The 17,192-nt window shown below is 42.0% G+C and overlaps 1 protein-coding gene and 1 long non-coding RNA gene across 2 annotated transcripts in view; one reads left to right on the top strand and one right to left on the bottom strand.

The window, feature by feature from the left end:
• fbn1 (fibrillin 1) overlaps positions 1-17,192 on the top strand; it is a 66,464-nt gene that overhangs the window by 20,790 nt on the left and 28,482 nt on the right. Inside the window, exons 10-32 of the mRNA XM_061751584.1 lie at positions 349-501; positions 588-839; positions 1,627-1,779; positions 1,853-1,972; positions 3,112-3,237; positions 4,794-4,916; positions 6,259-6,381; positions 7,648-7,800; positions 8,128-8,181; positions 8,517-8,642; positions 8,732-8,857; positions 8,950-9,069; positions 9,499-9,636; positions 9,704-9,754; positions 9,830-9,955; positions 10,043-10,270; positions 10,482-10,607; positions 11,465-11,593; positions 12,913-13,038; positions 13,487-13,612; positions 13,727-13,849; positions 14,262-14,387; positions 14,755-14,880. Coding sequence (XP_061607568.1) covers positions 349-501; positions 588-839; positions 1,627-1,779; positions 1,853-1,972; positions 3,112-3,237; positions 4,794-4,916; positions 6,259-6,381; positions 7,648-7,800; positions 8,128-8,181; positions 8,517-8,642; positions 8,732-8,857; positions 8,950-9,069; positions 9,499-9,636; positions 9,704-9,754; positions 9,830-9,955; positions 10,043-10,270; positions 10,482-10,607; positions 11,465-11,593; positions 12,913-13,038; positions 13,487-13,612; positions 13,727-13,849; positions 14,262-14,387; positions 14,755-14,880 — 3,054 coding nt within the window. The remainder of the gene's footprint in view (positions 1-348; positions 502-587; positions 840-1,626; positions 1,780-1,852; positions 1,973-3,111; positions 3,238-4,793; positions 4,917-6,258; positions 6,382-7,647; positions 7,801-8,127; positions 8,182-8,516; positions 8,643-8,731; positions 8,858-8,949; positions 9,070-9,498; positions 9,637-9,703; positions 9,755-9,829; positions 9,956-10,042; positions 10,271-10,481; positions 10,608-11,464; positions 11,594-12,912; positions 13,039-13,486; positions 13,613-13,726; positions 13,850-14,261; positions 14,388-14,754; positions 14,881-17,192) is intronic.
• Positions 11,940-17,192, bottom strand: part of LOC133467133 (uncharacterized) — a 32,244-nt gene continuing 26,991 nt past the window's right edge. Inside the window, exon 3 of the long non-coding RNA XR_009785148.1 lies at positions 11,940-13,144. This is a non-coding gene — a long non-coding RNA (uncharacterized LOC133467133). The remainder of the gene's footprint in view (positions 13,145-17,192) is intronic.

Consider the following 17,192-nt stretch of genomic DNA (forward strand, 5'->3'; position numbering starts at 1 on the left):
TGAGAGGATGTTTTGTGGAGGGAATGTCTGAGGCTTTCTCTCTCGTTACGCCACACATTTTGGTTTGATTCCTACATTTGGATCAACCACATGTTCCTGAGTCAAACCTCACCACATGAAGACTGTCGGGTCTGGGTGTGAAAGAAAAAGTGATATATTTATGCTAACTAGAACCTCAGTGTTAGTCATTTGGCTCTCCAGCGCCAGGAACTGTTGACAGTGGACTCCATCTCGCAAAGGACGGAAAATGTGAAACATTTTTTGATTTTGCCTGTTTCCTCACCATGCTGACGACAAATGGCGTGTCCCATCGCTCCCACTGAATTTGTGTCATGTGGTTTCCCACAGACGCTCGTAGCGGTTTCTGTTTCGCCAGCCTGCTGAACGGGCGCTGTGCCAACCAAAATTCACAGCCCTTGACAAAAATGCAATGTTGCTGTGATAGCGGGCGATGCTGGTCCGATGGCTCCACCCCCAAAATGTGCCCCATTCGCGGAGCAGGTAGGATTAAGCACAAAAATGTCTCGCTTTCATGTGTCCTCATGTCTTGATGCTCAGCGAAGCCATTGACTTACATCTTACTTTAGAAGAGTACCAGAAACTGTGCGTCCAGTTAACCGATACCATCGGTGGGGGACCCATACCTGGACGTGGACCAGGGGGCCCAGAGTTTCCAAGCATCTACACATATGTCCCAGGCCGTACTCCTGGCCGGGGCCCAGGACCAATTCCAGAATGGACGCCGGGTCAATACCCACCTGTAACACCGGGTCGAACCCCCGGTCAAGGCCCAATCCAAGGCGAGTTTCCAGGACAACTACCGATACAGCCTCCTCCAGGTATACACTGCCAATTTCGCCTTTGCATGTTTACACTTTGAAATAAGCCAATTGAAATTACCCATTCAAATAACATTTGAAAAAATTGCAAAACATTCATTCAAAAACATTGTGTTGGAAAACATGATTTTTTTCATTGAATGGTGTCACTCTATTTTTACCTATATTTAAAATAAAACAAAAAAAGAATATTAGAAGCTGTCCAGCATGAGTTCCCTGTCCCACTCTATGCAAGAACACCAGTGCCTTTGTTCTTATTTGCGAGTTAAGTACTTATTATCACTAAGTCTGTTTCTACCACTACAGCGTTCAGTTAGCTTGCTAGCTATTCACAGTCCCCCTCCCCGAAAATGCAGATATATCATCGCGGCTCAAACATTTAAGGATGTGGAAGCATAAGAAAGTCGCTAGACAAAGTAGTAGTCATTTTTCAACGGGGACCACAATGTTTGCAAGCGGAGACAATAGCATGATTTTCACAATTTTGAAGCCTCATTGTATATACTTGCCCTTTCTTTTTATCATCACATTACAGCGACTTTATTGAAAATTAGTCATGTGAATTTTGACTTAAAAAAACAACATATCACACTACAAAAACTTGACAAAAATGCAATGTTGCTGTGATAGCGGGCGATGCTATCACTGATTTAAAAAAAAAAAAAAAAAAAAAAAAAGTTGAATGAACACTCTGACCTTCATAATCAACTGTACACTACCAAAAGGAACATTATGAAGGATTAAGCAATTGACAACAATATGATACATTCATGCCTATTTCTGTCAGGTCCAGTCATCATCCAAACCCAGAATATCACCAACATTTGCCAGGCCTATCGCAACCTCTGCCCGAATGGCCGATGTATCCCCTTGCCGGGCGTTAATTACCGCTGCGAGTGCAACATGGGCTTCACATTGGATGGGAGAAATGTGTGCATCGGTAAGTCACTGCAGGTTGCAGAGAAGAGAGACGATGGTGAAATTGTTTTATGACATTGATGTGTACGCTCCAGATGAGGATGAATGTGAAAGAAGCCCTTGTGTGCACGGAGAGTGTGTGAACACTCCCGGGTCCTACATGTGTCGATGTCCCGTGGGATTCCAATCCACTGCAACCAAGACTGAGTGCCGAGGTGACTGACTCACACGTGGACATTCATTCGGGATAAGCTTTCTCACTCACACCACTGAAACGCTCTCATATACACGACCGAGTTTTTTTTCGATCGCGCACACAATTGAAACGCTTTCACAGCCACTACTGAAATGCTCTCACACACACTACTGACATTTTCCTTTCACTCACATACACTTCTGAAACGCTCTCATATGCACGACCGAGTTTTTTTTTCTATCCCACACACAATTGAAACGCTTTCACAGCCACTACTGAAATGTTCTCACACACACTACTGAAATTTTCCTTTCACTCTCATACTCTTCTGAAACGCTCTCATATGCACTACAAAGTTTTTTTCCTATTGCACACACAATTGAAACGCTGTCACACCCACTATTGAAATGCTCTCACACACACTACTGACAGTTTCCTTTCACTCACATACACTACTGAAACGCTCGCACACACTACTGAAACACTTTCACACCCACTACTGAAATGTTCTCACACTCAGCACTGAGTTTGTTTCACTCACATTCACTACTGAAATGCTCTCACACACACAAAACTGAAATGCTCTCACAGGCTACTCAAGTGATCTCACACACACTACTGATTTTTTTTCTCACACGTAACTGAAATTCTCACATTCACACTGCTGCAATGGTCTCACATGCACTACTGAAATGTTGTTCGCTCACATACACTACTTAAATGCTGACACGCACTTTACGTAACGCTCTCACACGTACTACTTTTTTTTCAGTCAAACACACACTACTGAACACTTGAGCACACACTAATGAAACATCTCACATTCACTTGTCACTACTGAATCACACTCGTACGCACTATAGATTTTTTTTTCACACACACACACACACATTACTTATTCATACACACTACAGAAACGCTCTCACACTCCTTAAATGTGTAATTCAGAATAGTATGAGTGTATTCTAATATGACGTGTGAAAGGAGTTGGTGTCTAAAAGAGGATTTCAGTTATGTGTGAGAGTAAAACCTGAATTATGTCCCAGGCTGCCCCTTACACACACACACACACACACACACACACATACGCTTGCACGCACACACACAAAATCACCTTAGAATGTACTTACTGTATTTGATGACAGCCTTGTTTTTCAGACCTGGATGAGTGTGTCGCCAATGGTCGTATCTGCAACAACGGTCGCTGTGTGAACACAGAGGGCAGCTTCCACTGTGTCTGCAATGCCGGCTTTGAGATCTCCACCGATGGCAAAAACTGTCAAGGTCAGTCAACACATCTGCATTTAGGGAATACAAATGTTTTGACTTTTTTTTTTTTTTTAATTTAAAAAACATTTTTTTTTTTTTGCATGAAACTCCTCTCTAATGGACCGTGCTTCTCTTTCAGTCAATGCCAAAGGACACATTGACTTTTAGAGACAGGGTATTTAAAGACCACTTAGTAATATAATGAGCAACTGTTCATGCCAGGGTGTTGTGTGTTTTGGCTTATTAACTACTAAATATTATATTTAATGTCATGTCCAACCTTTTTTCCAAAGAACTAATGTTACAATATTTCCTAAGTTGCAGTCACCTATTTGTTTCCATTGATTTTAAGTACACGATTAAATTGTTTTTGGCAATAAAGCAAAGAGGATTGCTGTTAATAAATACCTGGAGTCACTCTCTTTAAAAACCAAAGACCAAGTCCGAAACCTACGTGTTCTGATAGACCTGACTTTCAACAGTCATATCAAATCAATTACTAAAACTGCCTTCTACCATCTGAAGAACATATCCAGAGCGAAGGCCTTGCATGTGTCAAGCAGACCAGGAGAAGCTCATCCGTGCTTTTATCTCCAGTAGACTTGACTATTGTAATGGTCTTCTGACTGCACTCTCCAAAAAGAGCACAAAAAAACAGCTCCAGCTCATTCAGAATGCTGCAACTCGGGTTCTGACCAGAAGAAAGAGATCAGATCATATTACTCCAATTCCAAAGTCTTTACAGTGGCTTCCAGTCAGATTTAGAATATATTTTAAAGTTCTGCTACTGGTCTATAAATCACTAAACGGCTTAGGTCCTGAATACATGAAAGAAATGCTTATGGAATATAAACCCAGTAGGGCTCTGAGATCGACAGACTCAGGTCAAAGTCCAAAGCAAACGTGGTGAAGCAGCATTTAGCTCTTATACGGCACACAAATGGAATAAGTTGCCAACCGAAGTAACGTCAGCCCCAAGTGTGAATGTCCAGGTTAAAAACTCTTGTTTTTAGACTTTGAAATGATATTTCTTGCACTGTATGCTGTTTTAGTTGTATTTTGTCTTTGTTTCTCTGTTTTCAATGTTTTTATGATTGACAATGATAATGATAAATGATTTTATTGCAGTTGAAGAGTTCAAACGCAAAAGCAGACCTCTCCATTTTTTGTGAATTTAGTAAAATTAGCTTATTTCTGGTTTCTAGGTTAAAGCTAAAAAAAAAAAAAAAAGGTTTGGGAAAAAAAAACCTTTCTTTTCAAAGAGTTTTCCATACGAGTTGTTTGGTTTTGCAGGATTAAGAAATGCAAAATCGAACGATACTGTGATAGGCAGTCTGCTAGTTGGCTAGGTGGCTCTGTTTTAGTCCAAATGGCGCTTGTCGGCTTTTGCATTCGAACATGTCAGTTCTACACCACTGAAAAGTTGCAACCATTAAAAATGATATATCGTCGAATTAATGACTGTCCATCTGAATCCAAATTAAGCGTTTTTGTGTTTGTCATATCTTCCTTTATCATGCTGGGTTTTATGACTTGGTGAGCCACTGCAACTTGTTTGTGACCGTCCTCAGACCAAGACGAGTGTCTCATCCGAAACATGTGTCTCAACGGACTGTGCATCAATGAGGATGGCAGCTTCAAATGCATCTGTAAACCCGGCTACCTACTCGATACCAGTGGGCGCATGTGTGTAGGTGAGTTTGTCCCATTCTTCTATGCTCGCCGATACATACTAATCCTTTCCTCACTTTGGCCCGTATGTCATTTGGAGTACTTGGCCCCATGCCTGCTATGTTAGAATTTCTGTTATGGGTGTCCTAAGGGCAACCAAAAAAAATCCCTAAGCATCCTGGCAGCATCCCAGCTGGACATGTGGATCATTGGGGCCTGCCTGCTCTCACGTTCCCTCGCAGCCAGCCCTTCATAGACATGCTCATCTACTTGTACATGGAAAGGAACTTGTTGTAAAATGTACATAAAATGGAAGCGAAGCAGCTTTTCTAATCACAGGATAATAGACAGACATGCAGACATCCACTTTTGTGAGTCTGCTGTTAGCCTCATGAGTGAAATATGAATCCATGAATGTCGATTGGATTCTATTAGACAAAATATCAACCAAAAATATCACAAACCAGCTTCTAACCTATCCCACTGAGTGTCAGTCACAATTCTAGCATGGCTGCTGTTAGATTTGTGATCGTATGAGCTCAGAACAACCGCCACGGAAGTGTGGTTGAGCAGACCAGTAGTTTGATGTGTTTTGGCGTGGTTGTCTCAATTAAAATGCAAAATATCATACACAGTATGTAGTTTGCCATCGAAACAGACTTTTTTTTTTGCCATTTTACAGGAAATTACCAATGGATGTAGCAGCTACTTTGCGTAAACATACATTGGGTACCATACTGAACCAAACCGAATAGTTATGCTCGAGAGGAATATCTATTTAATGGGCTCGCTCTCATCAAATGTTGCACCCAGTGCCCACTTAACTACAAAACAGAAAGCAAACACAAGGATTCGAATTGTTAACAAATAGCCTTAACGATAAGTTGAAGTGATGTTGTTCCCTTGGCCTTTTGTAGGGAGATGCTGACCTAGTTAAGTCATTGGGTGTGTGTGAAGTGTGCTGACGTACGCGATCATTAACGAAACGTGAGTCAGAAGGGTCCCTGGAGTCACTGTCTCCCTCAGAAAAGCGAAAACCATCTGCACGCTTGCAGCATTATCATTTATCACGATCATCAATGTGATATGCTCAAGACCATGATGGGACTTTCTGGAAATGAATCAGGGCCGCAGCTTTCACTACAACTTTTTCAATCAGTCAATACATTAGGCAGCAGCTGGATATGGATTGAAGTGAGTTTTTTGTTTTGTTTTTGTTTTTTAACTTGCTGAGAATCACAAATGTGTTCATTTGCCAAAAAGAATTGCATGTGTTGACAGAAAGTTGATTAACACAATTATTTTCAAGTCGCTCCAATGGAAAACAGAAACAAAGGCCAACCACTTGCGTTTATGTGCTTCCAGACATTGACGAGTGTGAGACTCCAGGTATGTGTATGAACGGCCACTGCGTCAACACGGAGGGATCTTTCCGCTGTGAATGCATGTCAGGGATGGCAGTTGGCCTGGATGGACGGGTCTGTGTCGGTAAGGAACTTTGCTAAAGGATCGTACTTGTGCTTCTCGTGGACAGAATGCCATGCTAATCTTTTAACATCCTCGTCAAGAACAGTCATGAGCCAAACAACAGTCATGTTTTATAATGGTAGCACTTCCTTCTAATTGAGAACAAGATATCAATCAAATGTATAATTAATTCATCGGGTCAAGTCTGATTAGGCTCTTTGGTGTTAATCCAATGAAAATCCCCCATAGAATCCCTGTGTCTCTTTCAGTTTTAGCACAATGTGCTTCTTGACTTTCAACTCGCAGAGATGATTTATCACCTGTATTTTCAATTTTCAATCTGAATGTTTTTGTTCTTGCATGTGAGTGAGTGTCATCATGCAGTGCCTGACACTTTATACTTCAATGGTATTCAGTGGATGTTGTGCTGTTAGAAATGCATATTGGTCGAGCTCCAAGACCTTCTCACAAATTAACTGAAAGCAGACATGTTCATTCGAGCAGGAAAATGAAAATAGAAAATGCACGATCTAAATGACTTGAGGACAGTAAAACCATGCACAAAAAGGATTTCGTATCATTTAGCCACTTATTACACAGACTGCACGCTAATGAGCAGAGCAGCACGTGTGACATGCCAAAATCCCGTAGCGTGCATCCAATGGAAACAAAAATGGTATCAAACGAAGAAACACATTGTAAGAGACTTATCATTTTACTGCTACTGTATGTGTGAAAATGTTTGGCCACTTATTAGAAGACCACAGAGTTTCATTTCTGTGCTACATTTTAATTCTAGTAAGGACACCAAAGTCACTTTAGAGTGATATTAACCATTGTAGCAGGCGGAGAAAAAAAACAAAAAAAAAAACGCCCGACATCGGGAGCGTTATAAAAAACATCTTCAGTGTCGATAGCTATTGATCGATTCAGCAATAACCTAATTTACCATGAAGAAGCAAAGTGAAATATGTCACGGTTAATCACAATTATGGCGTGAATATGATTAATAGCTTTGCAGGCCTAAATTACAGCCGTCTCGCAAATGACATCTCTTGTGTTGTCTTGGAAGTAAAGTGTTGTTGTTTGGTCAGGGTGAGCTCTCACCAGGATGATTTCAGCGCAGGAGAATGCCTCAAACCCCTGGACATTATTGCGAGGGAACAAGCGCATGTTTTGCCGCTGTTGTTGTTTACTCCCTCTTGCCTCCTCAGCTCTGCTGTGAGCCTTCTCTTCCATTCCTCTGCCTCGCACACTAATTCTTTTTGGTATGTCCATACGACACAGACACACACATGCGCAGCTCTTGCTATGGCGGTTACAAGCGTGGCCAATGTGTTCGGCCTTTATTTGGAGCTGTGACCAAATCCGAGTGCTGCTGTGCCAGCATCGAGTACGCCTACGGGGAACCGTGCCAACCCTGTCCACCGCAAAACTCTGGTAAGTCACATATGGAGTCACCTCCCACCCTCTTAATTCAAAACACAATTATTCGACTCTCAGTGGCTCAAACACTTGGCGTGCTTGGACACACTGGTTTCACAAATGACACATGCACACACATCTAATTCTCATCAATTCTCCGTTCAATTGGTCTCACCAATTCCAATCTCTGTACAGAAGCCAGCACTGCACCACATTAAGGAGACATCTTAATACACCATCCAGGCTCAATGACAAAGCTTATAAATGGAGGATAAGATGGTATTAAATGTCTTGAATTTGAGAAAGTGGTTTTACTTACCAAAACTGTGTGCTATGTTGCAGCTGAGTTCTTGGCTTTGTGTCCAAATGGCATCGGCACAACTGGAGATGGAAGAGGTATGTATGCAATACTGTGTTTATTCTTTATTATTGTGGCACAGCTGTATAAATCCGTTATTATAGTATTATTATTATTTATTTTTTTTGTTTTTTTTCGATGGGGATAGTCTTGGCCAAGAAAATTGTGAAAAGTTTTTCCTATCTTTCAAGTTCTCTTAACGGTGACAGTGAAAAATATAACAAAAGACTACAGTTAGATACATTTTTACCCATGAATCAAGAATATGTATGCTGGTCTTGATAACTAAAATGTTGTTTCATAATTGTTGGTCCATAATGTTTCCGATTACTATCAATCAACACCGACTCGTGGCTGTTTTTTGTCCTCTCAGATATTAACGAGTGCGCCCTTGACCCGGATTTATGCCAGAATGGCGTTTGTGAGAACATGCTGAGAACTTACAAATGCACCTGCAATGAAGGCTTTGAGGTAGACCTGACTGGCAAAAACTGTATTGGTAGGTGCATTGGCTTTTCACTAGGAAGACGATGGCTATCAAACCCCCCCCCCCATGAGCAATATCCTCATTTGTGTGTTTTTCCTCAGATATTGACGAATGTATGATAAACAGTCAGTTGTGCGATAACGGCCTATGCAGGAACACCCCTGGAAGTTTCACTTGTCAGTGTCCTAAAGGATTCACGTTAAATCCAGAAAAAGACATCTGCGAAGGTCTGAGATGCATTCTGTTTGAACAATACCAGCATGTTTCCTAGCATGGCCAAATACGGGATCGATCATTCTGGTCATGTTGTTCCTTGCAGATGTGAATGAATGCGTGTCCAGTCCCTGTGTGAACGCAGACTGCCTGAACAGCAAGGGCTCATTTGTCTGCTTGTGTTCAACGGGCAGTTCGCTGGACAGCTCTGGGCTTGAGTGCATTGGTAAGTATACCTTTTCAGCGTTAGCACAAAGTCTTCAGCCTCCTGCTAGGAAGCAAAAAAAAAAAAAAAAAGTCAGGAAAAGCCTACCAGAACTTTTGAAATGTATTTCGGGTTAATCAGAGGCACTTTAACAGGTGGCAGCTGTGTGCTGACTCCCATTTAGCATGAGTTTGAATATGATTGGTCAATTGACTTGTTCAGGTTGTTGGTTATATTAATGGTGGGAAAAGGTTTTGAAAGGATTTATCTAGGTCTTATCACAAATAAATGGAAAACAGGGGTGCTTACTTAGACTGCATATAATTTAAGATGTCATTTAAGTAAGTGAGTTGCAGTTACAGAACTCAAATCACTTACATGCCCTTTTTTTTTTTCTACATTGTTACATATATAAATTGATATTTTATATTTATTTGTCGGCTGAATTAGAGACAACTAAGAGCACTTGCTGGCTGAAAATGATTAATGACCGCTGTGAAGTCAACATCAACGGGGCTACGCTCAAGTCTCACTGCTGTGCCACACTCGGAGAGGCCTGGAACAGCCCTTGTGCCAAGTGCGAAAAAGGTAAGCCCGCTACTAAAAGTTTGCTCAGCTCAGTAAAACATCTCAAATTGCCTTGTGTCATTCTCAGATCCTATCTGCAGTAAGGGTCTCGCTAGAGTCCGAGGAAATGTGTGTGAAGGTAACTGACGCTGGGTCCAGATCTGAATATAATTCCACCAAGAATTAGACCTCATGTAGCTGTTGTTTCCCTCAGACGTGGACGAGTGTCAAGTTTTTCCTGGAGTGTGTATCAACGGCAAGTGTGTCAACACGCATGGCTCCTTTTTCTGTCAGTGCCCTCCCGGAATGACTGTTGATATCAGCGGTAGAACATGCATCGGTAGGTATCACATTTCCATACCTGAAGTTTCTTTGAAACCATACATGTTGAGTCATAAAATGGCTGCACATTTCCTGTTAATTCCAGACTTGCGCACAGAGCAGTGCTACCTAACACATGAGGATGAACGCTGCGGAGCTCCTATCTCAGGGAAACATCGCGTGGATGCTTGTTGTTGCTCAGTGGGAGTGGCCTGGGGCCCGGAGTGCGACGAATGTCCGGAGAAAGCCACTCCGGAATATACTCAGCTCTGTCCTCGTGGTCCGGGCTTCTCCCACCGTGGGGACTTCCTCAACGGAAGACCCTTCCTCAAAGGTAATGCTTTTCGCAACAGTACAAACTGAGATATTGTTACTGTTCCATTACTGTCAGATTATCCTTCTTTTTTTCTTAATGTCTGTGTAGATTCTCAGTTAAATGTTAAAAAAAAATAACGGAGACAATTATGCTATCAAGCTAATGAAATGAGCCACACTGCAGGCCTGTCTCTTACCCGTCCGTCTCTCTGTCCCTCGACCCTTCTCAGATATAAACGAATGCAGGATGATAAACACACTTTGCTCAAACGGGAAGTGCAGAAACACCATCGGAAGCTTCCGCTGTCGTTGTGATAATGGCTACGCGTTGGATTCAGATGAGAGAAACTGCACAGGTGAGTAATGACGATCTAATTACTTCATTGTCAAACCCGAACAACTACAATCAACATCATCAATGAACGAGACATAGCGAGCATTTGGTTCAAGAAAACATGCAGTAACCAGGCTCACTTCAACTTATTCCGTACCTTACCCGACCCTTCAACTTACCTTAATTTAGCCGGATATTTTTTTGGTGCTGTGTTACATTACAATACCAGGGGAATCCGTTTCTGGACTAACAAGTACGGTCAATATGATATTACGCAGACAGACGCACGTTAAATGTAAGTGTGCCAACAATAATCAGAGGAAAATCATTTGAAAGCCTTAGAGCTCCTTGGATTTAAAGGAGTCTGGCTGGTATAGTTTTGTTGCTGTTGGACCAGGCCTTCTGGTTAGCGGCATTATTGCCCTGAAATGTGAAAACATCATTTGGAGTTACAAGTTCTCCTTGAGGGATTATGAGCATACAAAAATATAAATAAAGTCATTTTCACTTATAATCAATGTGTTGAGGATCTTTTCTGACATTTGCTTTTTTTTTTTTTTTTTTTTTTGGGTTAATATCCAGACTTCTTGTATATGCTTGTCTCAATTCAACACAACTTTATTCATGGAGAGCTAAAAAAAAAAAAAAAAACTGCTGCACATGATTAAAAGTCAACATAAAACAATTAAAAGCAACACAACAATACAACATTGAATCCACAGTCTCATGCTGTGTTGATTGACGTGTGTAGTGTTGTCATTTCATTATACGCAGAAAAATTGCATTTTAGAAATCTGATGTGTGTATTTCTGATGAATTCTGGCAAATCAGTCACTGTTTGTGGTTGCTGTTTGTTCGGCCTTGTGTCCTTTCCCTTAGACATCGACGAGTGCCGCATCTCCCCCGACTTGTGTGGACAGGGCTTCTGTGTCAACACTCCAGGAGACTTTGAATGCGAGTGTTTCGAAGGATATGAGAGCGGCTTCATGATGATGAAAAACTGCATGGGTGAGAGACAAATGATGATGCACGTCGCATTACCTTTTTGGAGGATTTTTACTTTTTTCCCCTGTAACAATTTGGGTATTAGAGAGAAACTTGATCTGAAAGCCTGGGATTCAAGCTTCCGTGCGTTGAGTGCAGGGGAATATTCAGTCATTTGGGGGCCCAAGGCAAACCTGTGAAATTTGGACTTTCTCGACAACTAAAAGTGTGAATTGGAGAAAATGCTCTTTTTTCAAGTCTTTCATGAGGATTGTTGTCTAACAACTGAATCATCTCAATGCTTTTACTCTAATTGATAAGAATGTCATTTAACATTTCATAGTTAACATGCTTTAATACTCACATCTTCGTGTCACTCTCTTCTACATCTCTGCTGAATGCTGTGCTGCTGGAACCGGAAAGAGCGTCTGGCGCTTGCTGTTGTCGGTTATGCACGTTTGGTGTCAGCATGAAAAAGTTGAAGCCTTTGGTGGTTTTGATAAGGACTGTTTGTGGTCATCTCGCATGCTCCTCTTCACCGCCGCGCCACTGGGATAACTCCGCTCATGTGCAGCAAAAAGATGGAATAGTCCATTGCATGAGAAGTCAGAGGAGACTCCTCGAAACGATCATGATAGATTTAGAATTTTGTGTTTTAAGGCGTGCGACTTTGCTTGAAATGCTTTCAATTGAAGAAAACTTTATTCATCAGCTTTTAATGAGACGTTTGGGGCACCTGGAAATCTTTTTGCCCGTGTTTGCCTCGTGGTATGTTCATGCTCTACTAACATGTCAGACCTGGAACTTACTGTTTATATAGCTGATGTAATCTTTTTTTTTTTTTTTTTTTTTTGGCTGATGTAATCTTAATGTAAACCTCCGTGCGGCACACAGCCTGCGCAGCCCATCAGTCAATCGTTTTTTTCATGGCACCATAAAGATAATTGCCCTTTATTACATACTTGAACTCAATGCATAATAATGCACACGGACCCTGCCATAAAAATGAATTAACGTACAGCTTCCAGTCTTAGCATCTGAGAAAATACTTATTGCTCTATTTCTGTTCTGAATTACATTTGGCCAACCTGATTAAAATTCTTGAGTGCTCACAAAATGGTGAGCGTTAGTGCTTTTGTTGGCTTAGGATGTAAGCCCACGATTGGCAACACAGTAGGAAAAAAAAAAAGGTTGAGTTCACAAAGGAAGCCAGATCATGATTTATGCCTCCTTTAATGAATGACTTTATTTGAATAAGTCATTCCTAGTCACTAAGGTCACATCAAGTCAGACAGGTTTTTTCACATGTACAGCATTGCCAAGTGTTTCTTCTTCCCCATCAGACATCGATGAGTGCGAACGCAATCCTCTGCTGTGCCGGGGAGGCGACTGCGTCAACAACGAAGGCAGCTTCCAGTGCGTGTGCCCCGTGGGACATGAAGTTGCTCCCGATGGCTCGGCCTGTCTCGGTGAGTGATGAGGTTGTCAGAATGAAGAGTTGGGTGGACCACTCAAAACCTTTTCATTTGAGCTTTTAGCCATTCCTTTGGCAACGGCAATTCCCATTTTGGCTCTCTGGCGATAGAAAAGGTGTGGATAGATGATGAGTGGTGAAAGCTCGTCATTAATTGGACAGTTGGACTGACAAGTGTTGGCTCCTTTCCATTCTTCTGCCTCGAGGTTTTGTGAGCTCTCTGGGGCTCGGTTCATGGTCCAAGTTTCTGAGTCACGTCTTTAGATGTTAGAATATGCATGGGAACCATTGATTTCACAATGACAAAAAGAACAAAAAAACTAAAGATGGACAAGATGTCTTTTAACTATGTTTCAATATGGTGCGTGTTGATCACTGGATGAAATCCACGTCTTTTCCTTGCCCTTGTTGAGTTCGTAAAATGTTATTTGTTTTTCCCACAGACATCAATGAATGCGAGTTGAGCGACAAACTGTGCAGGCACGGCCAATGTGTCAATATGATTGGACGCTACCAGTGTGTCTGCGACACAGGCTACAAATCTACTGCGAGCAGGCTGGACTGTGTGGGTGCGTGCTCGATTATATGACTTACAGCCACGTATATTGATAATACACGCTAGCGGTATGTGGTTTTTTTTTTTTAAATTGATTTCTTTTTTGTCTCATCTTTGGTCCACTCAGACATCGACGAATGCACCATTGAGAATGGAGGCTGTGAAACCTTTTGCACCAATTCGGAAGGCAGTTATGAGTGCAGCTGCCATAGTGGATACGCGCTGATGCCTGATCTGAGAAGCTGCACAGGTAATTCGTTGTCACTTTGTCATACTTCCCTCTTCATGAATAATACAGGTATATATGAAATCACCTGTCACCAGCAGTTTATGGATGAAACTAATGTTTTTGCTCGAGTGCCGAATTTTGTGTGTGTTGACGGAGACAGAGCCCAGCACATTCGTAATTGAAGAGACATTTGTCTAAAAGAGCTGATAAATGCTCTATCCTTTTGTCAGCATGATATTTAATTCAATTCGCTACATATAGTAGCACATCGCCCCCCCCCCCCCCCCCCCCGTTGAAGTAGGCTTACTGATTCGCAACTGATTGTGTGTGATTATTCAATTGTACACTCCTGAAAATCCCAAGACGTTTTTCACAACGGCGCTGTTTGTGTAAATATTGACGAATGCCGCGTGATTGACATTTTTCTTTTCAGATATCGATGAGTGTGAGGAGAGCGCAGACATTTGTGACGGAGGCCAGTGTACCAACACGCCAGGAACTTACCAGTGTCTCTGCTTCGATGGCTTCATGTCATCCGAGGACATGAAGACCTGCCTGGGTACCGGATATCATTTTATTCCCAAAACAAAACAAAGCAGCTTAACACTTAATTATTTTAGAGGGGGAAACTTGTGATCTTTTTTAAAGGTTATCCAAAAGATGTGTCATGAGAATAGGATTTTATGACTCAGAGTGGGTGAGCAAGCAGTGAGTAATATTCTCGTTGATGATATTAAAGTGAACATTGTGGTAGAGAAGAATGTGTGACATTTAGATGCCTGTTTCCTGAGAAAGAAAACAAAAAGCCCAAAACAATGACTTGAGCGCTTATGAATGGGTCGGCACAAGCACCCATTGTTGCCGCTTATTCAAATAAAACACATGCTTTTTGTTAATTTCACTGTTTGTCTTTGTTTCCTCTTAAGATGTGGATGAGTGTGAGCTAAACCCCAACATCTGCCTGAGTGGGAACTGTGAGAACACCAAGGGATCCTTCATCTGTCACTGTGATCTGGGATACTCTGTACGCAAAGGAACCACAGGCTGCACAGGTGAGCAATACTGACACACAAGTCGGCGTGTATTCCTGTCCTGAGCGACGCATTTGAACGTGTCTGTAGTACAGCGTCGCGAAAACATGAAGAGTTGCTCTCCGCCGCACACCAAGCGATTGAACGCTGTCAATCTTCCAGTGCGCTGCAACCTGCGACCTGTTTTCAGGGTTTGCGGTTTGTACTATTTTTTTAATGAACCACAAATACATGGCATGATTGTCAGGGAAGAAGTGGATTGCCACAGAGAGAAAATGGCTGATAATGATATTTTGAGAGGCTGTTGGAAATACTTGATCGCCCCATTGACCAACTGCACCCGAGACTCGTCTTCATGCTTTGCTTTCCAGGCACAGGAACATATGCAATTCTAAATATATATTAGAAAAAAACACATTATACTGTATATACTGTTTTGATATGTCTTGGGGCGGCACAGTAGTCGCCTGGTTAGAGCGTCTGCCTCACAGTTCTGAGGACCCGGGTTCAATCCCCGGCCCCGCCTGTGTGGAGTTTGCATGTTCTCCCCGTGCCTGCGTGGCTTTTCTCCGGGCACTCCGCTTTCCTCCCACATCCCAAAAACATGCATGCTGGGTTAATTGACAACTCTAAATTGCCCGTAGGTGTAGGTGTGAATGTGAGTGCCAAGGGTTGTTTGTGTGTATGTGCCCTGCGATTGGCTGGCAACCGGTTCAGGGTGTACCCCGCCTCCTGCCCGATGACAGCTGGGATTGGCTCCAGCACGCCCGCGACCCGCGTGAGGAGAAGCGGCTCAGCAAACGGATGGATGGATGGATGGTATGTCTTGGCGCCAGCTGGGTCTCATTTATGCTTAGAACGTGCAAATGTGTTTTGCATTTTTTTGTGTGAAAGCTCATGTGCATTTTTGATTGGCTGTTAGTTACATCTGTGACGTTGTGACGCCATTCGCCAGCGATTTCAGTTATGAACTGCAGCAAACCAGTGGCCAAGAGTCAGCTGCTCATAAAAAATAGTTGCGGAACCCCGCACACTGCGTCACACTGAAGTCTGTTTCAGTATGCGATGGGTCCAAGATTACTGTTTGATGTTGTCAGGAACACATTGTTTTGTTTTGGTGGCGAGCCAACCCTAACTAGTTCTTGGTTATGAAAATCAACAAAATGTGACACGTAAGTTCGTTTCCTTTTTAGTATGAGCTCTGTGTAAGTTGTTAGAAGAAGGAAACTATTTAGTTTCATTTTCATTGTGCCAAGTCGTGTCCAATTATCCAAACGGGTATTGTATATCCACCATATTAGCAAATCTGCCTGTAAACTCATGGAAGTAAATGTACTTCATAATTTCAATTTACAAAGTTCACAAAGTTTATGTAAAGATTCTCTAGCTAAGATGACAAAAAAACACAGACATGTAAGTTGTATTTTCAGTAGTTTTCATGAGCTAATTTAGCATTTATTTTATAAGCCAGTTAGCAAAGCTATGGGAACATGTTGTGTTGATCGCATAAAAGCCTTACTTGAAAAAAAAATAAGAATAATTCATTGTTGCGCCAAGTTATCAAAATGAACATTGTTTATTCTGTAACTGACAATAAGCATTCATAATACTTAATAATAATAGTACTTAAATACATTTCTGAGTCTGTATTTGGATTGTATTTTTAGTTAGTTAACACAGTACTTCTTCTTTTACCAGTCTTTTTTTTCCTCACAAAATGACATCTGTACTTCTACTTCAGTACACAGTTTGAGTACTTTTGCCACCTCGTCCTGTCAGTGTAAGAACACGAGTGAAAACGAGGAAGTGGGGGGAGGGGGAAAAAAAAAAAAAAAAAAAAAAAAAAAGTTGTGTTTTTGGTTTGGGTCAACAGCAGGTGTAACGGTGAAGAATGTCTGGCTAACCAGAAGTAGTTTTCGCATTACTCACCATCATCTGAGAACACATGGACGATCTAAGACGCACGTGCGCGTGCACACGAATGCACACGCACGCACTTAATGACGTCATCAACAGGAGCAGCGATTCACTCGTTCAAGTGCATATATGACATCGCACCGTTGTTTATATCTTTGCTGCTCTTTCATTAGGGTGAGTTAAACATTACGTGATAGTTGGAAGAACTCCGCAACATGTAATCACACGAGATGGCTCCAGAACACAAACACAAAGCCCATCCGGCCCGGTAGAGCTTAAACCCGCTGCTGGTCTCGTCTGAGTGAAGTCTGATTTACGACGACGCTTAAAAAGACTGCTGGAGAGGACGAGTTGATCTGATCTGGCCTCATCTTGCAAAAAAACGAGTCAGACGCACACTCGGCAGCACCACGTCT

This window comes from Phyllopteryx taeniolatus, chromosome 2 (genome assembly GCF_024500385.1).
Source record: "Phyllopteryx taeniolatus isolate TA_2022b chromosome 2, UOR_Ptae_1.2, whole genome shotgun sequence".
Taxonomy (NCBI): Eukaryota; Metazoa; Chordata; class Actinopteri; order Syngnathiformes; family Syngnathidae; genus Phyllopteryx; species Phyllopteryx taeniolatus.